Genomic DNA, 26979 nt, shown 5'->3' on the forward strand with positions numbered 1-26979 from the left:
CGCCATCCACGACCCTGCAGAACCACATGCACTGTGCCGCTCATAGATGTCGTAGATGGCAACACTTACACTATTATACCCCAAGGGGGTGGTGACGAAGATGGGTTTGCTAGAGGAGCATGGGATTGGAGTATGCTATGGAAGAGGGTGCCTTTGACCAAGCGAGAGAAGGAAATGAGAAAGACACAAACTGAGCCGTATCGGTAATCACTAAATCACTTACCCATTTCTCTTCTGAAGGAGATACTGATCTACTAAATACTTGCACATATTTTTAATACTCTAACAACTGAAGGTGCTTTGTCCAAAAACAAATGTATCTTACTATTACTAATTATTTTGGTCAAACGCTGCTATTGTAGCTTCACTAACTTCTTGTGCCTCTCTGTTTCTGTTGTTATGTACTTAAAACTTCAAGCAAAATATAGGATGTATTTCAGAATAATAATTTTCATTTGGAAAAACAGATGTTCTTATTTGGTTTCCAAGCAAAATTCATGGAACTATTAATGGGGGCTCTTTTCAGGTATGGTTTTGGGAACAATAAAAATTGCTTACTTAACTGTTTGTTCCATAATAAGCATGCTACAAATGTTCAAAAGAATTCATAATACATAAAATGTTCAGGCTGTTTTCTCTCATGGATGCATGTGTACAATTCCTTGTTAATAGATCAATCCAAGTGCATCAGGAGCAATATAGCCCTCTTTTTTCATGTCAGATCATTCCCACTTGCTTTAAGGAAGGTCCCATCTGACCAATACAAGTGCACTACTTTGAAATCTTAGGCAGATAACCCACTAGCTCTAAGTTTGCTCTCTGTAATGTACTTAACTAAAAGGAATTCCAGTCTGTCTTGGTGGAGAGCTTTAATGAATTTCATGTATTCCATCCTATTTCTTTTGCTTTGTGAGTGGAACGTTTTCTTTTCTATCAAAAATACATGCAAATTTTTGCTTAAACATTAGTGCTACTGGACTTTTTTTGTGACTTGGGAGGCTGTGGTTCTGCTCTGTATTTTCCCTTATACTACTATAATCTTGTAATCAATTACTTTTATTTGAAAGCACTTTCACATATTTAGAAAATAGTGTTTCATATCACTTTTTATTTGTGGTTTAAACAAATTGCAGGAGCTGATGTTATGCTTCACTCAGCCCTCACCCTATGATTCTTCTTTGCAAAAATGGCAAAACATGTTCAAGGAAATTATGAAGCTTTGGTCTATTCAGTAGTTTATGTAATATAGACAATATCCTGTCATAGAGAAGAAGGCTGTCCACATTGGAATTTTATCAGCACTAAACTACTTAGTGTTAAGCTGTTTCAAAGGTTGCTATCACATTCTTTGTCCACAACTTTATAAACTGTTTTCAGAACAGTTCTGAGAATCAAAATTTTTTAAAAATGGTTTAGGTGACAGCTATAATAGTTGAATTATTGACCATTTAGCTCTTTTTCTGAAAAAGAACCCTATCCCGTTATGCCCAAGCTATACACACGTTTTACTGCAGTAATATGAAAACAATTAAAATTTAGCTAATCATTTTGCTGAAAATAGTAGTCTAGGCAAAATAAAGTAGTTCTTAAGCATTTTGTAATGTGGAAAGATCCTCAGAAATCTTAGTGCTCACCACCTCAAACCTTGTAAAATAAACTGCTGGGCTTGTGTGGATTTTACAGTGTTCTTGTCAGAGGCCAAGATTGAAAATTCAACATTTCAGGCTTGTGCTCTCCTTTAGTTTCGGGGTGCTTGTTCTTTCTGCATATTTGCTTTTTCCATATGATGTTCCACATCCCTGAATTATGCAGCTTTTTGGACTCTGAAAAGGATCCACATGATACAACTATGTGGAATAAGGGAATGTCAAAAACAACTACAGTAAGTAGCGTAGTCAAGGGGAACATGCAGAAAGAGCCCACCATACATCTGATCAGAGATTTTCACAGTGATAGATCCACAGTGTTGGTTGCTTTTGTTGGCCTTCCTCTCTGCACACCTGCCATTCTTCTGGGTTGCTCAGAGAATATGTGCTAACTCTACAACTTAGTTTAAATGGTTCTCTTCCATGCATTTCTGTGCAGGACAGGAATATATAGCCGTTAATATTTAAAAGGGATACCATCATGTTCAAAATTCAATATATGAAAGGAGTCCTTAATGTTACTAATGACACCACCATGAAACAAAGCAGATTTTTAAAATCTATTCCCATTTTATGTTACTAGTTTACTTGTTTGTATTTTACTTAGCTCAGCAAGGTTGGGCTGGAGACTTTGGTTCTATTCCTGTCTCTGCCACAGATCATCTTGGTGACCAGGAGACTCTATAGCCCTGTTTCCTTATCTGGTAGGGTTGGGTTTTGTTTGTTTGGTTTTAATAATTGCCTACCTCACAGGAGTTGGGTAAGGCTTAATTCATTAATTTTTCTATAGTGCTTTTTGATCCCAAGGTGGATGATACAGTACAAGTCCAATGAAAATAGACTAACTAGTTTCACTTTCATGTGCCTAGCACATTGGTAAAGAATTTTGTTTGCAATCATTGTAGTTAAATTCTTAAATCAAAACTAGAACATCTTTTCATTTAATAGTTTTTAATATTATCAAAATTTTGGCATATGTAGAAGATTTTACAAAACTGTTCTATTAAACAAAACCTAGATTTGAAGCCTGTACACTGCCCCTCTAAAAAATTTCATTGAGAATAATTCTAAATTATTTATCCTCCATGCCTGGCCCTCCCACTGGTTTCACATTAATAATTTTTTTTTTTAAGTATGGATTAAACCTGTATAACTAGAATGTTGCACAATGAGATTTCAAGGTGGCAGCTTCTCAGAACACAATTTGTGTACTGTAGAGTCTAGTCCACCTTACATGGTCTCATATGCATCACGAAATGAATAGACCTTTTCTGTTTGTCGCCACAATGGTTCTTGTTATGGCAATAAGTGGCATGTAACTTCAGATGCAGATTGGCTGAAAAGTGTGGGCCAATGCTCTGTGATTCAGAATTGTAATAAGTGACTTCTTTAAAACTAACACAAGTATCAAATTCAGAGAATCATTGAAGGCTTATAATGAACCAATAATAAAGCCAAGTAATTTCTAAATGTATTGCCATCAGTCTAATCTTTTTCACGCATTAACAAGAAATTGCTTCTTATATTAAGAGTAACTTTTTTTTTTTTCCAGAGGAGTCATGTTCTGTTGGTGAAAGGAATTACTTTGTTTGTTCTTTCTCTTAGGTCCCCTGCAATGGCCGGTGGATTATTTGCCATTGAACGTGATTTCTTCTTTGAACTGGGTCTCTATGACCCAGGTCTTCAAATCTGGGGTGGTGAAAACTTTGAAATTTCTTACAAGGTAACAGCAAAATTGATCTGTCTTTTAAAATGAAAAATTAACTTAGTTCTAGAAATACTAACATAGATGGACATGACTTTAAAGAATGCTGTCAAGAAAAGTAACCCGATGATACTTTTCCCCCTTCCCCATCACCCTTCTGGGTGAAAAATGACCCTATGGTTCTTCAGAATTATGGACAATAAAATAGGCTTCCCAAAACAAGGACTATAAAAATGGAAAAATCCCAGTGACATGACTCATCACCAACAAAACCAGGGCACAGAATTTTGTTTTGATTGCTAGACACATGCATGCTCTTCCATCTAGCAAGACATTAAGATCATAAGAATTAGTTTCTTATGCCCGTTTAGACTCTAAAGGACACAGATACAAGCAGAACAAAGAGCTGTGTCCCCAAAAACAGGAACAAATGTTTTAGACAGAATTTCTGATCAGACATCCTTGAACAATGACCCTTAAATTTTGGGCTGACTTTTAGTAAATTAACTGAGCACATTTGTAATCAGGTGTTGCAATCAGATCTCTCCTAATGAGCCTCAGTCCTCATTTGCAACACCTTTCTTTTTCCAGTCCTGGGTCTTGCTTGAGCAAGGACTAGTTTGGGTCTAGAAAGTAATCAATGTTCTTTCATTTCTTTCAAATGAAAGTAATCAGTCATTTTTGAAATGACGAGGTCATTACATAGTCCTGTAATGAACATTTAAACTAGTCTAACTTCTGGACAAAAACAAAACTTGAACACAACTCTTCAGAAGAACTGAAAGCCACTTTAACCAATGTTGTGTTCAAGCTTACAAATATAAAAGTATTATGTAATATCAAAATTTGTAAAGAAAACCTCTTTAGTAAACATTTAAACAAAATTGCTGAAAGAAAACCAATAGGATAATAAGATCCCCATAGTGAAGAAAGTAAAATATTATGAATAATAATATCTGTTATGAATAGATGGTCCCAATTCATGCAGTCCTAATCTGGAATTAGATGTGATTTGGAACATCCCCAGTGTTTTAATGGGTTCAGATCACGTGTGATAGTTCAGGCCCATCTTTAATTATAAACATTTTAAAAGCAGCATTATTTAGACTACATTTAAATTGTCTTTCTTAAATTTAATGGATGACCCTAAAGTGGTGTGTGTTGTTGTTTCAGCGTTACTTTTTCACTTTTGGTGTTCTTCACCTCTTTTTTTGGTTTTAGTGTTACAGCAGTAATGTTGATGGGTAAATGGGTTTCCATTAACTGGAGGCTTGATCTCTTCAGGATGTCAACAAACCCCATTAAAAGATACAGTCAGGAATGGTCTAGATCAGTGGTGGGCAAACTGTGGCCCACGGGCTGCTTCTGGACCATCAGATATTTTTATCCGGTCTTCGAGCTCCTGCCAGGGAGTGGGGTTGGGGGCTTGCCCTGCTCCGCCACTCCAGCCGGGGAAGGGGGTCGGGGGTTCCCCGGCCCGTGACTCACAGTTCCCTTGATGAGCACCATCTTCCGGCATGCAGAGCCACACTGTGCAGGTGCGACTTCACCATGCTGTTTCCGAGATTGCGGCAGGCCCCCAATCTCCTTCCAGTCTCCTACGGCCCTACACTTGAGAGTCTTGAAACCACCCAGGGGCCGCACCCATCCCAGCAAGGGTGTCTCCACCCATGATGGTGCCAGGTACAGTCCTCTTGGAGTCACTGCTGGCAGGGCCCCTAGAAGTCCCTGGTACTGCCCCTGTGGAGCCCCACCGCCTCATGCCACCCTGCCCCCACCTCGCTACCATCTCTTATAGAGCCCCCTCCCCCACTAGGCATTCATGCCCACCATACAATTTCCATACCCAGATGCGGCCCTCAAGCCAAAAAATTTGCCCACCCCCTCGTCTAGATAATGAGTGCAGAGGACTGGACTAGATGACCTCTTGAGGTCCCTTCCAGTCTTATGATTCTATGAATATGTGATTAGGATTATCTCCTAGTTTTGGTGCAATTTTCTTAAGATTCTCTCTGTGACTGCTACTGTACTTTGGGATGAACAAATCTATCCGGAATAGAGTAGTCCAGTGAGTTACCCAAGGGTTCTGTGTCCCCATAACTTCCATTAGGAAAAATATTTGGGGTGAGTATAAATGCAAGAACACTGCCTATGATGATGAGATATGAGCTGATGTTTAATAAAATAAATCCTGACCAGCTCCAGTTTCTGTATACCCATTTATTTCTGTCTTTGCAAATAGTCATGGAATAGGATCTCAAAACATGATTTATAAAATGGTGTTTGTAAACATGTCCATTGTAGAACTGAAGAATGTATTGGATACAGCCCAGGACTTCTATTTCAAGATCTCATTGTTAATTTTACTTCAGGCTTAAGCATAAATTTATTTTATGAGCTCAGCATGTTTTCCAATTAATGTAATTAATTTTTTTAATCTTTTGTAAATTAGTTCGTAATTTTTTTTAAGTTTAATTTACATGTGTATTATCAACTTTTCCACCACTCTTTTCTTGAACTTATAGATCTGGCAATGTGGAGGGAAGCTCTTGTTTGTTCCTTGTTCTCGTGTTGGACACATCTATCGTCTCCAGGGTTGGCAAGGAAATCCGCCCCCAGTCTACGTTGGGTCCTCTCCTACGCTGAAGGTGAGGCTTTACTTAAAACTGCAGAGTAGTTTAACTTAAATAACAATGCTTGTACACATACTACATTTCTTCTTTATTACAAGTCTTTGAGTATATGTCTCTAGGGACTGCTCCACCATAGGATGCACATGCGCCCACGCACTTAAAACCAGAGAATGCAAAACAGTGTCCGCAGGCACTTGCCTGCACAGAGCAGAATCTTGTGTCATCTCTGTGACAACATCTCTCTGTCTTCCAATCAAGAAGGATCTCCTGATGTAGAACTCAGGGACCCTGATCCATCCCAACCCCTCCTCCTTGAACCTGAGAGCATGGTTCCTGGATTGTTCTTGAGCATGGAGCTAACCTGTTTCAGATGAGATCCAGTCAGTTCTCCTATCAAGCAGGAAATCTAGTACTCTCAAAACTTTCTTTCAGAAGTGAAAATTCTTCTGGTGTTCCCCTTGGTTCTTCTTGAGCCTCAGAGGTTCTGCTTTCCAAATCCCGGACTACCTGTTGGATTTAAAGACGCACAGTCTGTCATTGAGCTTAATTGGGGTACATTTGGCTGCTGTAACAGCCATCCACTCATCTGTTGAAGGCTTCTCAGTCTTTGCCCACCCTACTACAGCTAGATCCCTCAAGGGCATATGCAATTTGTTTTCCCCCCTACGGAACCCAGCTCCCCAGTAGGACTTCAGATTGATTCTCAGTGCACTGAGGAAACCTCCATTTTGAACCAATGGTGGCCTGTTTCCTCTCCACATCTCCAAGACTTCATTCCTCATAGCCATCACTTCAGGTAGTGAATGGGAGCGCTCAGTGCTCTTATGGCTGACCCACTATTTACCACCTTTTATAAAGATAAGGTAACACTACATCCCCCTCCTTGCTTCCTCCCGAAGGTCTCTTTGGAATACCACATTAAGCAAGAGATACACCTGCCTGTGTTCTACCCAAAAACCTCATACCTCCAGAGGAGCAGATCAGCCAACGTAGACTAAATGTCAGAAGGATCCTTGCCTTCTACCTTGACAGGCAGGGCATTCCAAGCTGGCGCTTGGGGCGGCATTCTGCAAGGGGCGGCAGTCCCTGTGGTTTGGCCCCCAAGCAGCGCGCCGAATTGCCGCCGCGGACGGTGGGGGCAGTCCGTGTGCCCTTAGGGCTGCAGGCATGTTTCCGCGGCGGCGGCAATTCGGCAGCAGCTTCTATGTTTAGCTGTCCGCGGCGGCTTCAGCTAAACATAGAAGCTGCTGCCTAATTGCCACCGTCGCGGAAACGCGCCTGCCGCCCTAAGGGCACACGGACTGCCCCCGCTGTCCGCAGCAGCAATTCGGTGTGCTGCTTGGGGCAGCAAAAACTGTAGAGCCGGCCCTGTTGACAGGATTAAGATAATCCTAAACTACGTGTATCATTTGCAGAGGGGATGAAGGGTCAACCTGTTTCCACTCAGACTGTCAAAGTGGGTTTTGGGTTGCATCTTAACCTGCTATGAATCTGCTAGTTCCACTAGAGCTCAGTCCACACCTGTACTCTGTTGAACGATGTTCCTATGACAGATTTTTTTTAGTACAGCAACTTGACCTTCCATTCATACCTTAGCAAGTATTACACCATTTTATCTGCTTCCAGGGATTATACTGCCTTTGGTGACACAGTCTTCTGAAACATTTTGGACTTGCCTCTTCAGCACTAACTTCCTGGCTGAGTTACTGCTTGGGAGGCTCCTAAAGTGGAACATATATACGTAAAGGAGGAGACGTTACTTACTTTACAGTAACTGGAATCCTGAGAGATATTTTGTTCCTATGGGTGCTCCACCTCCGGTCCTCCTTTCTCTCCGCTCTGGAGGCTCTGCTTCACAGTCAAGAAGGAACTGAATGACAGTAGGTCCATGCCTCCTTATATGCCCTTGTTTGGAAGCCACAGGCACTGCTATGAATAGGCGTGAGCCCGGAGACACTACTTTGCATTCTCTGGTCAAGAGGGCACTGGCACTGTGGAGCACCCACAGAAACAAAATATCTTGAAGAAATCAAGTTACTGTGCATTACTGTACTCTCCTTATTTAAAGAAACCTCATTTTTCTTTAAGAATAGTCAGTAAGTACTTTATTCCAACTGCCTTAGTCTGATAAATCTGATTGAAGCACTTGTTTATATGAAAATTCCTCATCTGGAATCATTTTCTCCCTATTGAATAAAATATACATCACTACTGTCCTTGTAAATACAGTGTGATGCACTCCTGTGCTATACTAATATTCTGTTCTAGTTTAAAGTACAGTTTTGTTCTGAAAGTGACAAAGTAAAACTGGTACCTTCTTACTAAACAGGTCTACTCCCTTGTGTATTCAGTCATATCTGCTTGCTTCAATGACAAGAATGTTTTAATTGCATACTGTTAACATTGTCAGTACCATGCTGAAAGAAAGAACCATCTGTGGCAGATGCATTCAAATACTACAGTGATGAGATCCATATAAAAATCTAGATAAAAATGTGAGCTAGACAGCTTACTACAAGGAATATGAAGACTGGGGAAGAGGGGAATAAGACTGCGTGTGATAAGATTGTGTGAAATTAAAGATCATTTTACACTTTTTATTTTCATATATGTATGTTTATAATCATAATTCCTGGTAGTACTGCTGAGCCAATGCATGCATGGAGAGGAGATAGAATCTCTCTTTTGTATCCGTTGAACTGTTTAAGGCCTGATCCACACTTAAAACTCAGTTTGAAAAATGTATGCCCCTGAGAGATGTCATTAAGCCAACCTATGTTCCAGTATCGACACCACTAATTCAGTGGAAGAATTCTTCTGTGACCCTATCTGCTACCAAAAGGTTAGGCGGGGGGATTAACTACAGAGACAGAAAAAACCCTTGTGTTGCTGTAGTCAGAGCCGCCCAGAGGATTCAGGGGGCCTGGGGCAAAGCAATTTTGGGGGCCCCTTCCATTAAAAAAAAATTGCAATATTATAGAATACTATATTATCGTGGGGGGCCCTGCGGGGCCTGGGGAAAATTGCCCCACTTGGGCCTCCCCCCCTCCCCCCCCCCTGGGCGGCCCTGGCTGTAGCAAGTGTCTGCACTACAGCAGTGTAGTGACATAGCTGTGCTGCAGGGGCATCTGTAGTGTAGACAAAGCCCTAAGATCCAGATCAGTTATACTTGTGGAATCCAGTTGGGGGTTAATAGGTGTCACTCTATTTTAATGCTACGAAGTGTAGAAGGTGAAAATAAACTCCAGATGACACATCACATTTTCTAGAGTATTGCAGTCAAATGAACAGCACTGTTTTCATTGTACTCCTAACTAAGGCAACTTTTTCTTCAAAAAAGAGAATTCCCTAGATTTAGTTATAATTACAACCTTCACTAAGCTCACTTAATTATGCTAGTCTTACCCCCAAAATATATAATTATGCTAGTCTTACCCCCAGCACTTTTGTGCTGTATCTTCTGTAAAGGTGGCAAGTTGAGTGCTGTATAATACGTATTAACATGTTTCTAAGAATTCTTAAATCTGTGAGATTAAATTCCTCATACATACAAGATATTGGTTTTATTTTGCAGTAGTGATGTTTTTGCCCCCCCTACAGAACTATGTCAGAGTGGTGGAAGTTTGGTGGGATGAGTACAAAGATTACTTCTATGCCAGTCGTCCAGAGACAAAAGCACTACCATATGGGGATATATCTGAGCTGAAAAAGTTCCGTGAAGATCACAACTGCAAAAGTTTTAAATGGTTTATGGAAGAAATAGCCTATGATATAACTTCACACTATCCCTTACCATCTAAAAATGTGGACTGGGGAGAGGTATGTACAATAAATGCATCTAAAATCAGCACATGCGATAGGTTTTTAAAGTTGGGAGTCCACAATGAAGCCACTGTAACTTCTTGTACCTGATAAATATTTTAATATTTAAACAGAAAACAAAGACTTTATTTTGGTTACTGTTGTTTTTCAATGTGGAAAATGAGGGAATATGTATATTATTTTTTTACATGTATAGCATGCACCTCAATTTATGTTTAATATTATCCTGCGTGAGTGTGAGAGTTAAATCCAAGGAGGCTGTTAAGTGGCATGCAAACAAAACAAAACAATGGCAAAGATAAGGCTCCTTAAGTGAACAATGGGTGGAGCTATTAATTGGGGGAATGTCTCTGCCGGGCTCCAGCCTAGTTGGCATGTTTTACTCTTCTCAAGGCTAAAAGGCTAAGATCATAGAGGATCCTAAACCTTCAAGATGCTGTCCTAGAGAAGAGGGGGGGATGAGTGGGCTGTCAGCAGCCATAGTGAGTCTCTGGCAGACAGACATGCAGCAGGCAGGCTGGCTCTCCAGAGATGGTAATAAACTGAACCAACCCAAGCTATGAATAGAGAGAGTAATCTTAGGCAGACTAATATGCGTATGCAACATTTAGTTGTTCTAACCTAGGGGTCGGCAACCTTTCAGACGTGGTGTGCCGAGTCTTCATTTATTCACTCTAATTTAAGGTTTCACGTGCCAGTAATGCATTTTAACGTTTTTAGAAGGTCTCTTTCTATAAGTCTGTAATATATAACTAAACTATTGTTGTATGTAAAGTAAAAACAGTTTTTAAAATGTTTAAGAAGCTTCATTTAAAATTAAATTAAAATACAGAGCTCCCTGGACCAGTGGCCAGGCAGCATGAGTGCCACTGAAAATCAGCTCATGTGCTGCCTTCGGCACGCATGCCATAGGTTGCCTACCCCCGTTCTAACCCATTTTCTTAGATGCTGTGTTCCTTTTGGCAAATCATACTACTTTGTTTTGAATAAGCTACTTTCTGTGTCACATTAACTAGCTGCTGGTCACAGGTTTCCAGAGATAATGTGCTTACAAGTGCTAAACCCACTTGAGTCTGTCAGGTTGACCCATTCGGTAAATAGGGAGGCTGCAGGCCAGAGATCCAGTCTAAAAAGTGGCAGAACCATGTGGTTCCACCAAGAGGGGAGGAAGGTAGCAAAGCCTGTCTCATGGGGTGAATGTGAGAGGGAGTTAGTGTTCTAAGGCACAACTTACCCAGTAACCATGACACTAAATAGCAGGTCTGGATAACACTTGACAGACAGGTATGAAAATACTGTATTTATAGAGTAACGACAGGAGATCAAATGCAACAGTAAGTAACCAACTCATGATGTTTTAACATGTGTTTTTTATTAGTTCCACATTTTTGTTGAGAATTCTTTTATCTGTGTGTACTCTTCTTCATTGATGATTATAATCCCGAGTCCGCCTTTCAGAGTGAGAATGTATTTTGAGAAGAAACTTGGAATCACGATATGGTGTTCAGTGCTCTTCACTATTTTTGAAGTGGGGGCCATTTTGGCAAAAAAAACCAACTTCAATGTGAGAGCCACATGGGGTGGGGCTGAGGGGTTTGGAGTGTGAGAGATGATCCAGGGTGGGGTGTGGGGGTGAGAGCTCTGGCTGGGGTTGAGGGCTCTAGGGTGGAGCTGGGGATGAGGGTTGAGATGCGAGGGTGAGGGGTTCAGGGTGCAGGAGGGGGCTCGGGCAGAGGGTTGGTATGCGGGGGTGAGAGGTGCAGGAGGGGGCTCGGGCAGAGGGTTGGGATGCGGGGGTGAGGGGTGCAGGAGGGGGCTCAGGCAGAGGGTTGGGATGCGGGGGTGAGGGGTGCAGGAGGGAGCTCGGGCAGAGGGTTAGGATGCGGGGGTGAGGGGTTCAGGGTGCAGGAGGGGGCTCAGGCCTGGGAGTGGAGGGTTGGGATGCAGGACAGGGGTGAGGGCTCTGGCTGGGGGGTGCAAGGATGAGGAGTTTGGGGTGCAGGCAGGCAGTACAGGAGCAATGGGGGAAGGGGCCCTCTATCCGCCCTGCCAGCAGCAGGCCCACAGCAGCCCTGCAAGTCCCAACTTGTTCCCCTCCCTGGTTCCCACCCACCCCCTACCTCTCTCATCTCCTCTCCTCTGCATGGCCCTTTAGAGCTGCTGCAGGGTTATTAATAGCCTGCTGTGCAGCTGCACAGCTTAGAGGGAACTTAGGGAGCCACACTTAGGGTCGATGGGAGCGGCTACTGGCTTGCGGGCCTTGCAATGAAGAACACTGGTGTATGTAGAAAAGGCATATCGGGAGACAATTATGCAGAATAATCAAGATATTTGCATTTGAATGCGACTTCGAAGACTGTTAAAATTACTGGGACATCACAGATTCAGCATTCTCATTTAACTGCAAGAAAAACGACTTGGCAGGGTTTAAATTCAGCGCATGATTTACAGGAATTGAATGCTCTTTCATAGACAATCCTAGCTGGGTTTTTTACATACTCCTTTGCAGGATTCCCTGCTCAGCCAGGGAAATGCCTTGGCTTATGAAGATTGTTTATTAGTCCCCCAGAAGCTCTGCCTGGTCTCCCCTATGAGTATACTGAACCCACTTCTGCAGAACCTGGAGGCAGAGATAGTGAGTGTTCTAACTGGCAGAATAAGAAGCCCTGTGTTCCATTCTACTTCTTAGTCAATTGGCTAATCCATTAGATGTGCAAGGGAGTAGTTTAAAGAACTTCCTCTTCTATAGGTATGAAGGATCTACTTATGTGACCTCCAGAGAGCAGTGGTGGAGTACAGAGTTGTCCAGTGCACAACAGGCATGTTGGGAATCTGTCAGGGTCTATTATGAGGCCTTTGGAACTGGTTGTACAAAGTGCATGTGAAGATGGACAAACAGTCCTGCATCTGGGAGCCCAGGGAAACAAGACTCTCTCCATCAAGGCAAATTCCTTGCCCAAGAGTTAATACAAAGCAGTAAGTTAGTTGATCAGCTTTAGAACTGTTCCGAAGTCCACCTAAGGTGGGGAAAATATGTCAACATCTAGCTCCTGACTGAGCTGTGAGAATCACTCTGATAGTGTCTGGGAAAAAAGGCAGGGAACATCCCTGAAAAAAGGAATTGAAGCCAGCAGCCCCTGGGACTTGGATGAAGTGACAGGGAAGCTTGAAGTAGTGTGGCATGAATCAGAGTGCTATGTCCTCAGGCTTCTCTGAAATGTTTTTGATCTCTCTTAAACGATGGCCAGCAGTCATTACACAGTGTTTACAGGATTTTAATGCTCCTTTGTTGCACTCTTAATAACATTGCCTCAGTTGTATTTCTGGATGGCCAAAACGTTTTTGACTCTACTATTTGGATACAAAGTTCTTTCCAGTCCTATTTTTCTCATATTTAAAGGATTCCTTCACTAAGTGGATGGCTGCTTTTTATTGTAGCTTCTTGGGTTAGTGTTCATGTCAATCCTCCACTAATTTCCAGCTGTTTAAAACACTCTAACTTGCAGGTAGGTTCTCCCTCCTTGTTTGCTTCTTAGTGGAATCATTAGACTAGAATGCTGGTGAACAACCATGTCACTGATGTAGTTAGTCATTGGCTGTGTGTGTGTGTTTTCTCTGCGTGCTGCATTGGCTCTGGCCAGATAGCCTGTACATTAGGCTCCGATCGAACTGCTCAATAAGACCACAAGACTTGGTTTAGTAGCGAAGACACCCGGCCAGGTTTATTGTTGATGAAGCACGGTCCTAGCTCTCCGCACCAATGTCTAGTTACGCTAGCACATGTATGCCTGTAACAATGGACCAGCTCAGTGAATGGCGGGATTCTCGATTTTCCCCCCCGAGGCCAGTCAAAGACACTCCCGCTGAGACTCCTCTTTATACAAACAAGTTACATATTGCCCCTGTGACATGTTTAGTTACCACCCTTTTACCTTGTACATGTTGGGCTTATCAATCAAAACATCTCTATTCATCACCCTGTCATCCTGACCTTATCTTTAAGAGGGGGGTCAGTGTGTCCTTGTATCATCTTTGGGGAGCGTGTTTGTCATACTTGGTATTGGGGTGTTCTGGTACCACCCTTCTGGAAAGTATTTACATGAGTGTCCTGTGCCTAGTACTTCTCAAGAATGTTTATATTTTTGCAGTACCAGGCCTATTCTTGCCAGGCTCTGTGAACCTGCAAGCAGGCATGTTTTATAACAGGACCTGACTTCTGCTCACAGCCTGACTTTTGCTAACTTTGCTTTATATTAGCAAGGCTTGACCACTGCTTTAGTTCAGGACTTTTATACAAGGGCTCGTGACTCAGGCTCTCTCTTTCTACTACAACTGGGTTATATTTAACTGGAAACTTCATTAATCATGCTGTTCATGACTTGCAAAGATTGGTGATAAACTGTATCTGTTTGGGAAGACAGCTGTGATAAATACCCATAGATTCATAGAATTTAGGACCAGATCACTATAGGCTACTGGCCAGTCCTCTCAGCCCAGGAAGGAGTGACACCATATCCAGAATCTGGTTCAGACCTTCTTCTCAGGGCTTCAGTTTTATTTCTTCCACATAAAATTAGTGCAGCACATTGAGCACCTCTTCCCCACCCTAACCTGGGGTGTTCTGTAGGGGCTTATCTATTCACTACAGGTTTCCATTCTACAGGCCACTTGCCTGACAACCATACCCTGCTTCCTCCTACAGGAGTCAAACTACTTACTGGTAGCTCTGGCTCTCCATCCTGTTACTGCCTTCAGGCTCTTGGCAGCTCTGTTCCAGCTGAGTCACTTTCTGGCTTTTAATAATCACCTGGTCCTTTGCTGATATGTTTCAGCTCAGCTACCTCCCAGAGCTCATATGTGAAAAAGACGGTTAATCACCGTAGTAACTGTTGTTCTTCGAGATGTGTTGCTCCTATCCATTCCAGTTAGGTGTGCGCGCCGCGCGTGCACGGCATCTCGGAACTTTTTTACCCTAGCAACTCCGGCGGGCCGGCTGGGCGCCCCCTGGAGTGGCGCCGCTATGGCGCTGAATATATACCCCAGCCGGCCCGTCCGCTCCTCAGTTCCTTCTTGCCGGCTACTCCGACAGTGGGGAAGGAGGGCGGGTCTGGAATGGATAGGAGCAACATATCTCGAAGAACAACAGTTACTACGGTGAGTAACCGTCTTTTCTTCTTCGAGTGATTGCTCCTATGCATTCCAGTTAGGGGATTCCCAAGCCTTACCTAGGCGGTGGGGTCGGAGTGAGACGTGGCGGAGTGTAATACCGCGGAGCCGAAGGCTGCGTCGTCTCGAGACTGTTGCACCAACGCGTAGTGGGAGGTGAAGGTATGGACCGAAGACCAGGTGGCCGCTCGCCAGATGTCCTGGATGGGGACATGGGCCAGGAAGGCGGCCGACGAGGCGTGCGCTCTCGTGGAGTGAGCGGTGAGGCGGCACGGCGGCACGTGAGCAAGCTCGTAGCAGGTCCGGATACACGCAGTGACCCAAGAGGAAATCCGCTGGGAGGATATCGGCTCGCCCTTCATGCGGTCAGCAACCGCTACGAACAGCTGGGGCGAACGCCGGAATGGTTTAGTCCGCTCGATGTAGAAAGCGAGCGCCCGGCGGACGTCGAGGGTGTGCAGCTGTTGCTCCCGAGGCGAGGCATGCGGCTTCGGGAAGAACACCGGGAGGAAGATCTCCTGGTTGAGGTGGAAGGCTGACACCACCTTTGGGAGGAAGGCCGGATGAGGTCGAAGCTGCACCTTGTACCCGTGGAAGACGGTGTATGGCGGACCAACCGTCAGAGCGCGGAGCTCAGACACTCGTCTCGCTGACGTAATGGCGACGAGGAAGGCCGTCTTCCAGGAGAGGTAGAGCAGGGAGCACGTGGCCAAGGGCTCGAAAAGAGGACCCATCAGCTTGCCCAGCACAAGGTTCAAATCCCAGGTCAGGGCAGGACGCCGCACAGGCGGGTACAAGCGGTCCAGGCCTTTAAGGAAGCGGGAAACCATCTGGTTGGAGAAGATGGACTGACCTTCCACGGATGGACGAAAGGCGGACACTGCTGCCAGGTGAACTCTCAAGGAGGAGACCGCAAGACCTTGCTCCTTAAGGTACCAGAGGTAGTCCAGGATGGTAGGGACAGGGACCACGAACGGATTGAGGCCTCGCTGGTCACACCAGAGCGCGAACCGCTTCCATTTCGCCAGATAGGTGGAGCGAGTGGAAGGCTTTCTACTCTCTAGGAGGACTTGCTGAACTGCCACTGAACAGTCCCTCTCTGCGTGGGTCAACCACTCAGGTACCAAGCTGTAAGATGGACTGCAGGCTCGGATGGCGGAGTCTGCCGAAGTCCTGAGTAATGAGGTCCGGCCACAACGGGAGGGGGATGGGATCCCGAACGGAGAGCTCGAGCAGCAGGAAGTACCAATGCTGCCTCGGCCAGGTCGGAGCTACGAGAATGACGGAAGCTCTGTCCCTCCGAAGCTTCTGTAACACTCGATGGACGAGCGGGAACGGAGGGAAGGCGTAGAGGAGGTGATCCTTCCAGGAATACAGGAAGGCGTCCGACAGGGATCCCGGCGCGTGACCCCGGAACGAGCAGAACCGGTGGCACTTCCTGTTCGCCTTGGATGCGAATAGGTCTACTTGGGGAAACCCCCACCTGCGGAAGATCGTGAGTACGACGTTGGGACGGAGAGACCACTCGTGGGAGAAGAAAGACCTGCTGAGATGGTCGGCCAGCGTGTTCTGCACTCCCGGAAGAAAGGACGCTTCCAGGTGAATGGAGTGGGTCACGCAGAAGTCCCACAGGAGCATCGCTTCCTTGCAGAGGAGGGAAGAGCGGGCTCCGCCCTGCTTGTTCACGTAGAACATTGCTGATGTATTGTCCGTGAACACTGTCACACAGCGGCCTTGCAGGTGGGTGCAGAAGGTGCGACAAGCCAGACGGATCGCTCGCAGCTCGCGGACATTGATGTGCAGAGCGAGCTCCTGGGGCAACCACAGGCCTTGGGTGTGAAGATCGCCCAAGTGAGCTCCCCAACCGAGCGCCGAGGCATCCGTGGTCAGAGTGGCGGACGGGCGAGGAGGCTGGAACGGAACTCCCGCACAGACACTCTCCGGGTCCAGCCACCATGTGAGGGACTCGAGTGTCGGCCTGGAGACTGTGACCACCATATCGATGGGATCTCGATGCGGCTGGTACACCGACGCTAGCCAAGTCTGGAATGGGCGGAGATGAAGCCGCGCGTATGCGGTGACGTACGTGCATGATGCCATGTGGCCCAGTAGGCGGAGGCAGGAGCGCACCGTTGTGGTCGGGAAGGAGACGAGGTCCCGGATGAGGGAGACCATCGTCTGATGTCGAGATCGCGGTAGGCAAGCCCGGGCCAGCGAAGAGTCGAGGACCGCTCCAATGAACTCTACCTGCTGTGACGGGATCAAGGTGGATTTCTCGGTGTTGATGAGAAGACCGAGTCGTCGGAAGAGGGACAGTATGTCTGTCAACTGGCCCATCACCAGTTGTCGAGACTGTCCGCGAACTAGCCAGTCGTCGAGATACGGGTAGATATGTATCCGACGACGGCGGAGGGCTGCGGCAACCACTGCCATGCACTTGGTAAACACCCTCGGTGCGGTGGATAGGCCAAATGGCAACACTGCGAACTGGTAGTGTGCGTTGTTCACCACGAAACGTAGGTAACGTCGATGTGGAGGGTAGATCGCGACATGGAAGTACGCGTCCTTCATGTCGAGGGTGGCAAACCAGTCTCCTGGATCCAGAGAGGGAATGATGGTCCCCAGGGTGACCATGCGAAACTTGGGCTTGAGCAGGTACTTGTTCAGCTCGCGAAGGTCCAGGATAGGACGTAGCCCTCCTTTCGCTTTGGGGATGAGAAAATAACGGGAATAGAATCCCCTGCTCCGCCTGTCCTGAGGCACTGCCTCTATGGCACCCACGCTCAACAGAGTCTGGACCTCCTGTAGGAGGAATTGCTCGTGAGAGGGGTCCCTGAAGAGGGACAGGTAGGGTGGGTGGGAAGGGGGGGGCGAAACAAACTGAAGGCGGTATCCCGACTGGATTGTTTGAAGCACCCAGCTGTCCGTTGTTAACTGGGACCACGCCGAAAAGAAATGGGAAAGGCGGTTGTAAAATAAAGGGGAAGGATCCGGTAGGGAGAATGATGGGCCGTCCTCGAGCGTCCCATCAAAAGGCCTGCTTGGCCCCCTGAGGGGCCTTGGAAGAGGCCTGGCCCTGGCTACGCCGATTGCCGGAAGGACGACGGCGATTTTGAGCCGGTCGGCGGCTATTGTATGGCCGATAGCGTTGCTGGTAGAAGGGCCGGGAGGGTTGCCGCCGGAAGGACCTGCGCTGAGTTGCCGGCGTGTGCATCCCTAGGGTGCGGATGGCAACGCGACCGTCCTTTAGGGTCTGGATCCGGAAATCCGTCTTTTCGGAGAAGAGACCCTGTCCGTCAAACGGCAGGTCCTGCAGCGTATATTGGACCTCCGGCGGCAGGGTGGAGGACTGCAGCCAGGCGATGCGCCGCATCGTCACTCCGGAGGCTAAGGTCCGAGCTCCGGAGTCCGCAGCGTCGAGGGCGGCCGTGATGGAGGACCTAGATGATCTCCTTCCCTCGTCCAACATCGCCGCGAACTCTTGGCGGGAGGCTGTTGGCAGGAGCTCCGTAAATTTCGCCAGGGACGCCATGATGTCGAAGACGTACCTGGCGAGGAGGACCATCTGATTGGCGATACGCATCTGCAGACCGCCAGCAGAATAGACCTTGCGGCCTAGCAGGTCCATACGCCGCGCCTCCTTCGATTTGGGCGCAGGAGCAGGTTGGCCGTGCCTTTCCCTGTCATTGACCGACTGCACGACCAACGAGTCCGGGGTCGGGTGAGTATATAGATACTCATAGCCCGTGGGAGGGACAGAGTATTTGCGCTCAACCCCACGGGCCGTAGGAGGAACGGACGCAGGCGTCTGCCAGAGCGTGGTGGCATTCTTTTGAATCATCCGCACGAATGGCAATGCGACCCGCACTGGAACCTCTGCCCCAACGACATTCGTTATGGGGTCCTCGTCCTCCTGGACCTCCGCCACCGGTAGAGCCATAGCCGTCGCCACACGGCGAAGTAGGTCCTGGTGCGCCTTCAAGTCTATGGGCGGAGGCTCCTTGGTCGACGCCCCGGCCACCACCTCGTCGGGTGAGGACGAGGAGGATAAGCCCTGGATAACCGCTTCCGACGATGGATCCGCTGCCTGCTCGTCAGGAGGGTCGGGCTGCGCATGCCCCTGGGGTTCAGGCGGTATGGAACCCACGCCTGGTGGCGAAGGGGCCGGTCGGCTGATTGTCGCCTCTGGTACCCTGCGCTCGGACGCTGGGGCTCTCGGGGGGAATGGCACCCCCTGAGTCTCATACTGGGCCCAGGGAACCCAGAAGCCCCACGGCTGCGCCCCTTGAGGATGGCCCTGTGGGGTGGGCGGCAGGTGGCCGTAGCCTTCCGTCCCGGAAGCGACCGACGCGGGGCGGGATGGCCATGGAGGTGCCGAGGCGCTGACGGAGTGCGCCACCGAATAAGGCAGTCTGTCCCTGGATGGCAGCGAAGATCGACGCTGGTCCGCTCGGTACCGGGATGGCAACTGGGAGTGACGTCCGTCACGGTGCCGGGAGCTCGACCTGGATCCGGATCTGCGGTGCCGGGAACGGTGCCGGGACGGAGACCACCGCCGGTGCCGACGCGATGGCGACCTGGACCTGGTGCGACGCCGGGAGTGCGACCGGTACCGCGATGATGAGCGGTGCCGAGATCGCGAGCGACGGGACGGAGATCTGCCACGGGACCGGGAACGTGATCGGGACCGGGTGTGCCGTCCATGTCGTCTGTCCAGAGAGGGCGGCCGGGTCATTCTGGCCGGCTTTCCCGCCGACACGACAGCCTGCACCGGCGGTGCCGGAGGCTCGGTGCCTCTATGAGCTGAATCAGCTCCCGCGCCGAAGAGAATGTCTCCGGCGTCGACGGCAGCCGGGGCTCAACCACGGTCGGTACCGGGGAGCGTGGCGGCGCCGGACTCGACGGGCCTTGCGGCGCCGGAGTCAAAGGCCCGGTGCACGACTTGTGCACGGCCACCGCGGGGGCCGCAGGTGGCGCAATCGTTTTCGCCGAGTCCTCAGCGCGGGCCTTAGCAAGCGCCTTCGCCAGCTTATGTCTTTTTGAAGGCGAGAGCGAGCGGTGCCGGGTCTTCGTAGCCGCCTTCTGAGGCTGCGGGGCCGCGGTGCCTGAGCGGCTTGGTGCCGCCGGTGCGCTCTGCACCGAGGAAGCTCGCGGTGCCGGCGCGGACGGTGCCGGGGGCTGGAGCGACGCTTCCATCAGGAGCTGCTTTAAGCTGATATCCCGCTCTTTCCGAGTTCGCGGTTTGAAGGTGGAACAGAGCGAACACTTATCTGTTCTATGTCCTTCGCCCAGGCAACGGAGGCAGGCGTCGTGCGGGTCTCCGACAGGCATCGGCTTCTGGCACGATGCGCAGGGCTTAAAGCCCGGTGCTTTGGGCATGAGCCCGCACCGGGGGAGGCAAAGGGGGAAACCCCCCTTTTAACCTTATCTAAACACTAACTATCTAACTAACAAAACTGTAAAACTAATCACTAAACTAACTATGTACAAACAAGTAGCGAGAGCTAGGGTTGTGGAGGACAGAGAGCACTCCACAGTTCCAACTGGCCGTCACGGGCGGTAAGAAGGAACTGAGGAGCGGACGGGCCGGCTGGGGTATATATTCAGCGCCATAGCGGCGCCACTCCAGGGGGCGCCCAGCCGGCCCGCCGGAGTTGCTAGGGTAAAAAAGTTCCGAGATGCCGTGCATGCGCGGCGCGCACACCTAACTGGAATGCATAGGAGCAATCACTCGAAGAAGAACTAGACCCAACTCCTATAAAAGGGATTTTTTGGCCATTCATCCTGTGACAATTAACTAGTCGAACTATATGTATGTGACAGGCTCTTACAGTTCACCCAGTTACCCTTGCATTTAGCTCAATAACTTGTTTGACTAAAGCATACTTTCCAGACAGGCATCCAGTCTTGATTTGAAGATATCAAAAGAGACATTTTTTTCCAATGGTTAATCACCTTCACTGTTTGCTTGGTTCCCCCCACCCCCTTATTTCCCATTTGTATATGTCTGACTTTAGCTGCCAATCAGTAATCATTTAGTACTCAGTATTTCCCTCCCCTCACCCCCACCCATGGTACTTATATACTGTATCAAATAAGCTCTCAGTTTTCTTTTTGACTGAGCTCTTTAAGTCTCTCAATGTGTAAGGCTTTTTCTCCATACCTCATATCATTTTTGTGGTTCTTTTCACAATCCTTTTTAAAATGTGGACACCAGAATTCTACAATGTTGAAGCTTTATCATAGTAATTTTCTGACATTCAGGTCAAGCTCCATTTCATTTTAAGTCTGAACAAAACAACCACCTATCTCATCCCTCAGATCCTCTCCTAGGTGGGAAGCCCGATCAACCCTAATTGCAAGCCCCTGCTGCACACCATTCAGGAACATGTAAAGAATTGAACATCCTTTCATGGGAATCATAGAATCATAGAATCTCAGGGTTGGAAGGGACCTCAGGAGGTCATCTAGTCCAACCCCCTGCTCAAAGCAGGACCAAACCCAACTAAATCATCCCAGCCAGGGCTTTGTCAAGCCTGACCTTAAAAACCTCTAAGGAAGGAGATTCCACTACCTCCCTAAGTAACCCATTCTGCATAAGAAAGCAGGCCTACATCTGAAAGAGCCCCTGTTCTGTATGAATATGGTAAATTTGAAATCAAACTTCCATACAGTATATTCGCTAACATATTTATGTCTATCTCACAATAGCTCTCAAATTAGTATGGACAGTTGGATTCATAAAACTTTCTCCTGAGAATTTAACATTCTTATCTCATTTGATTCAAATTTCTTGCAGTCTTGCTTCAAATATCCGTGTATATTATTCGTTGGAAGACGATGAGTAGGATATTCCTTAACTTCTTTGCACTAGAGATCATATTTTCCCAAAGTCTAAACTAAAGTGGAAAAAGCCCTTTTCTCCTTCTATCCCCACAGATCAGAGGCTTTGAAACTGCTTACTGCATAGATAGCATGGGGCACACCAATGGCGGTTTTGTAGAACTTGGACCATGCCACAGAATGGGAGGTAATCAGGTAAGTAACCCTGAGGCAAGACATTTGAAAGAGACACTTGATGCAATGAATAATCATAAAGCTGTTCTCTGATAAAGTCCCTAAAACTACTGTGGTTACCAAAAAGTAGATTAAATGTGGGGAAAAAGTTGTGGACTGTGCCAGCTTTTATGGGTGGGAATTTGGGATTTGTTTCCACTCAGGAAATATTCCTTTTACTCACTGTGGTGCCTTAGTTACTACTTTTCAGAATTGTGATACAGGTGTGCAATGCACTGATGCACTAAATGGCTTTCCACTACCAGAAACAAGGAATCAAATACAAATTAATTCATAAGTGAAGCTGAGTTAAATTGGAAAAAGCTTAGTTCCTAACAGATAATTGTAATAAGACTATTGCACAATTTGGCCCAAGTCTTCACAATTTTGCCATCTCACCACCACAAGGACAAACCTACTTCAGGCAGTCAGGTAGCTTTATCTTCTTGAATTTGATACTTAAAATTTTGAAAGTCTGTAAACTGAAAAATGGCTCAAAGCAGAATGAAGAGATTAACAAAAAAATATCTTTTCACTCTCTCTATAGATAGATAGATATAGTATGCAGTCATACAGGATGGTGTCCCTGTTAAAAAATCATATTCAGTTGGCTCTTAATGTAAAAATGTCACTGTTGTAACTGTAGTTTAAAATATAATGCAGTACCCTGTGAAAATACATTTTCAGCATACAGTACTCTAGAAAGCCTATGAAAAAATCATTCTTTTTCAGTCTAGAATCTTACCTTAATTAAATGCCGATCTAAGAAGTAGCAGAAATTATCTGTTTGTATTTCAATTTGGTAGTTTTTCCTCTGGCCCAGTGCTCTGTAGTTCTTAAATTTATTATTGTCTTCATTTGAAAATACTGGTGAGGACAAAAGTTCACTGGTTTCCAGCTCTTTGAAAGACAGTGATTATATAGCCATCAACCCGCTGATTGATTTATCCAGCTGTTCTCAGGAGCCTCTCCGATTAAAATCTTTTGCATTTATCCCCTGTGTTCTTAACTTAATTTAGTAGTTGTATATATTTAGTTTTCTGAGCTCAGAAAGAAGGTATTTCGTATGCTAAGTCTGATAGTGAAAAGCTAATATATTGCATCACCTAAAATAAATCAGCCCCATTTAAGCAAAGGTAGGTGTGATGATAATTTCAAAAGAATATTCCAGATGATGTAAATTAATTGTTATAGTATTGCTTCTAAAATTTCAGTTACCTTATAAAGTTCACCCTTTGTGTTTACAGTAACAAAAAGGTGCCTCAATATTTTTCTTTTAGCTTTTTCGAATAAATGAAGCTAATCAACTAATGCAGTATGACCAGTGTTTGACTAAAGGACCTGATGGATCAAAAGTTATGATTACGCACTGTAATCTAAATGAATACAAGGAATGGCAATACTTCAAGGTATGTGACAGCATATGGTGCAAGGATAGATGATTTGTTAAGACTTTTTTTACACCCCATTTTGTTAAGACTTTTTATTGTGCATACATCTGGAAATAAAGCTGTAGGACCAGATTCAGTGAACTTGGTGTGGCAAAATGTAAATTTCACTTTCCTGTACCAGGCTCTCCTCTTGCTTTATGGGAGGAATTCACTCTGAGGGAAGATGGGTTTTGTTGGCACTACCCATCCTCTCCCAGGATTTCCACTGCAGAAAAGCAGCTTTAAATTCCACCAGGAGAGCTGCTGCCAAGGAAGAAGGAGAAAAATTGTTCTCCTTAACCTCTGAGGCTAGGACAAGAAGCAATGGGCTTAAATTGCAGCAAGGGTGGTTTCAGTTAGACATTAGGAAAAGCTTCCTAACTGTTAGTGTGGTTAAATACTGGAATAAATTGCCTAGGGCGGTTGTGGAATCTCCATCATTGGAGATTTTAAGAGTAGGTTAGACAAACATCTCTCAGGGATGATTTAGATAATACTTAGTTCTGCCATGAGTACAGGGGACTGGATTAAATGACCCCTCAAGGTCCCTTCCAATCCTATGATTCTATGGGTATGTGCTGAATCAGCCCCCTTTTTGGCACTGTGGTGGTGTGCACACCCCAATGAAGGTTGCAACAGCTTTTGCTCACAGCAACCTTCCTGCTAATGCCCTTCCCTTCCCACCAAGAGAGTCCAGCACAATGTCTGTACTGCCAGAAGCTGGCATAGATGCTAGGGTGAATTTAGCAGCTCGAATAATGTAACTTGATTATGTTGCATATCTATACTGAAATAGTGCTCCATTTAAATTACATTTTTCAGCAGTACTGAGAGAGGGGAGGGGAAGTACAGCAATGCTAGTTCTATTTCTGCTAAATTTAGTAATTTATATGTGTTGTCCTATGTCTTGTTCAGCATTTGGTTTTGTTCTTTTGAGTTAGCTACCTATTCTCTCAGTAAATATTGTCTCGTGTTTTCTAAATGATGCGTGTGGCCACTGTGTGATGCTGTTGTGAAAGATCTGAATTTTTAAATGAAGTATTGATTTCATAGCTTGTAACAGCTATTAAGTAAATATGTATTTTGGAATAGGTACTAACTTTGAAAACATTTTTATCCTACTTCTCTATTATATTTAATGAGTCAGCTTACACTTTTGTTCCAGTAAAAAGAGATGAAGTTAGAATACACTAATAAGGAAATTTGGCTTTAAATACGTGCGCACGCACACACACCTCAATTATGTATTTGAGGGCATAATGAGGTCTAACAGGGTTGAATGCCAGATTGCTATTACCCAGTTGTTTTCTGAATCATTACCATCTAGCTGCTTGTGCATTTATTAATTCACTCATTAGTCTGTTGGTATCTGGATTCTATTTGCCTGAAGCAGCTAGATTCTTTGTTAAGCATTATGTGGTGAAAGTCCATTTGCCTTCCACTGACACGCAAGTTTTTGTAATATTTGCATATAGCTGTGAAGTCCTGAATAACAAAAAGCTGTTTATATGGAGCTAAAAAGCTGGGAAGAGACAGACAAGATCATTAAATCCTAGGAATGTAGATAAAAAGCAATACCCACTGTTTTGGTGTCTACTTTGTTCTGTAGTGTATATGTACAACTTGTTTGGTCTCCACCAATTCTAATGTGGCCCAGCATGTTACTTGCCACTTCATTAGGTTTTGTTTTTACACAAGTTGAATCCCTTTCCACAGTAGCTGTGCCAATTGCGCAATTGTTTGCTTCGATGTTTCTGTTACTAGAAGTTAGAAGAGCGTGGCCCAGTAGGCACAGCACAGAATGTGGACCAAAACATTTGGTTTATTTCCAAATAAATATGATAAAAGACTATCAAAGGTGGGTAAGCAAACAAACACTGGAAACTTGGGGCACTTGTGAGACAGATTTTCAGTGTTTAATTACTGTGCAACCCATTTAAAAAATATATTCTCACTGATGGGGGTGGACTGGGGGAAGATAACAGTTATAACCAGTACAAGAAATGTGATGCCCAGTGCAGACGTGAACAGCAACATTTTTGGAGGGGTGTTTCAGTGTCGGTCAAACTGTCACAAGATTTGTCCTACTCTAGTGAATCAGTTATGTGACTATAGGGATTCAGTAGCAGTGCTCCTATAGGCCACTCAGGTATCCCAGAGAGAGAGTATAGCCAGATCTGGTCAGAATATTCCCTTTGTCTTTTGCTGACTTGTTGATTTGGGGGACAATGGCTATGTCATAACCTCACTTCTCCCTGCTACCATTGAAAAGAGAATATGTGGGAGAAGAGCTGAGGCAAATAATCACTTTCACCCCAAATATTTGCATTGCTCTAATGTTGGCATTATGGTTATAACTTTAGGTGAAGCATAAACAGCCGGATTAGATAGCAATCCTAAAAAGGAAAGGTCTTGTTTTCAAGCATTTGTCTTTTAAAAAAAAAAAAAAATCTAGGCTAGACAATTTTTTTTATTAAACATAGTTTAGGATCAGTTATGCAGAAGGAGCCTGTTTCCTATGAGGAATAACTGTGGGTTTTTAAAACGGACCAAGTGCCTCTGTTTACCTTTTTATAATGTAACATTTCAAGATGTGAAAATATAGGCCTAATAAGTGATAAAATTATTAATGTAGAAATGAGACTTTCACAGGGACCCTGGGTAATTTGTTTTTAAACAGCTACACATATTAGATGGGGAAGATTTTAAATCTATTTATGATTGTTTTGTTTTCCAGAATCTACATAGATTTACCCATATTCCTTCAGGGAAGTGCTTAGATCGCTCAGAGGTCTTACACCAAGTCTTTATCACTGAATGTGACTCCAGTAAAGCAACACAAAAATGGGAAATGAACAACATTCTTAGTGTATAGACAAAACAAACAAAAACCTGGCCTACTGAAACATTAATTTGTACAGGACTGAAAATAACCTGAAAACTGCTGCAACTATTAACTTTGTACAGCTGCAAGCCTGAAATCTCCTGGTTTGGATGAAGGACATAGATGAACTGTGATTTTACAATAACATTATCATCTGCAGTTAATGTTTACAAAACTGCTTTTACCTTAAACTTTGTAGATGTTTACATCTTTTTGTTTTAAGATGTTGGGGGTTTAATGTGCTCTTAGCTATGTTTTATAGAAACAAAGTTAAAGGCACTGTGGTCTTCTTTGGGATTTCACTCAGGGGTCTGAAGGCAGTTTTTTTACACACACTTGAAAAGGTTGGAGTAACCAGACTTTCATATAATGTGGTGATTATCAACCTGTTGTATCTTTTTATTTTATTTTACATCCTACCAAGCACTGCCACGGGTTATTAGCCAGAGTGGCCTTCTTTCACAGTCATGCTGCTTTTTTGGAAAGGTAGATTTCAACATTAGTGCCTCTTTCATTTCTTTATATATTTTACAAGAAAAACATTTGATGGAATGTATAGTATGGATATGTTGATAAGTCATATTGACAAGGATTAATTGTACCACCCACGTAATTACTAAAGACAAGTTTGTTTTGC

The 26979-nt window shown here is 45.4% G+C and overlaps 1 protein-coding gene across 5 annotated transcripts in view; it reads left to right on the forward strand.

The window, feature by feature from the left end:
* Positions 1–26758, forward strand: part of GALNT7 (polypeptide N-acetylgalactosaminyltransferase 7) — a 114696-nt gene extending 87938 nt beyond the window's left edge. For 4 of the 5 annotated variants that reach the window (XM_045018339.1, XM_045018341.1, XM_045018336.1 and 1 more), the window contains 7 exons: positions 21–203; positions 3252–3369; positions 5877–5999; positions 9585–9803; positions 21912–22010; positions 23309–23437; positions 26196–26758. In XM_045018339.1, the coding sequence (XP_044874274.1) occupies positions 21–203; positions 3252–3369; positions 5877–5999; positions 9585–9803; positions 21912–22010; positions 23309–23437; positions 26196–26333 (1009 nt within the window). In that variant the 3' untranslated portion in view covers positions 26334–26758. The remainder of the gene's footprint in view (positions 1–20; positions 204–3251; positions 3370–5876; positions 6000–9584; positions 9804–21911; positions 22011–23308; positions 23438–26195) is intronic. The other variant, XM_045018337.1, reaches the window with a different exon arrangement.
* The last annotated feature ends 221 nt before the right edge of the window (positions 26759–26979 follow it).

The sequence above is a fragment of the Mauremys mutica genome, chromosome 5, assembly GCF_020497125.1.
Source record: "Mauremys mutica isolate MM-2020 ecotype Southern chromosome 5, ASM2049712v1, whole genome shotgun sequence".
In the NCBI taxonomy this organism is placed as follows: domain Eukaryota; kingdom Metazoa; phylum Chordata; order Testudines; family Geoemydidae; genus Mauremys; species Mauremys mutica.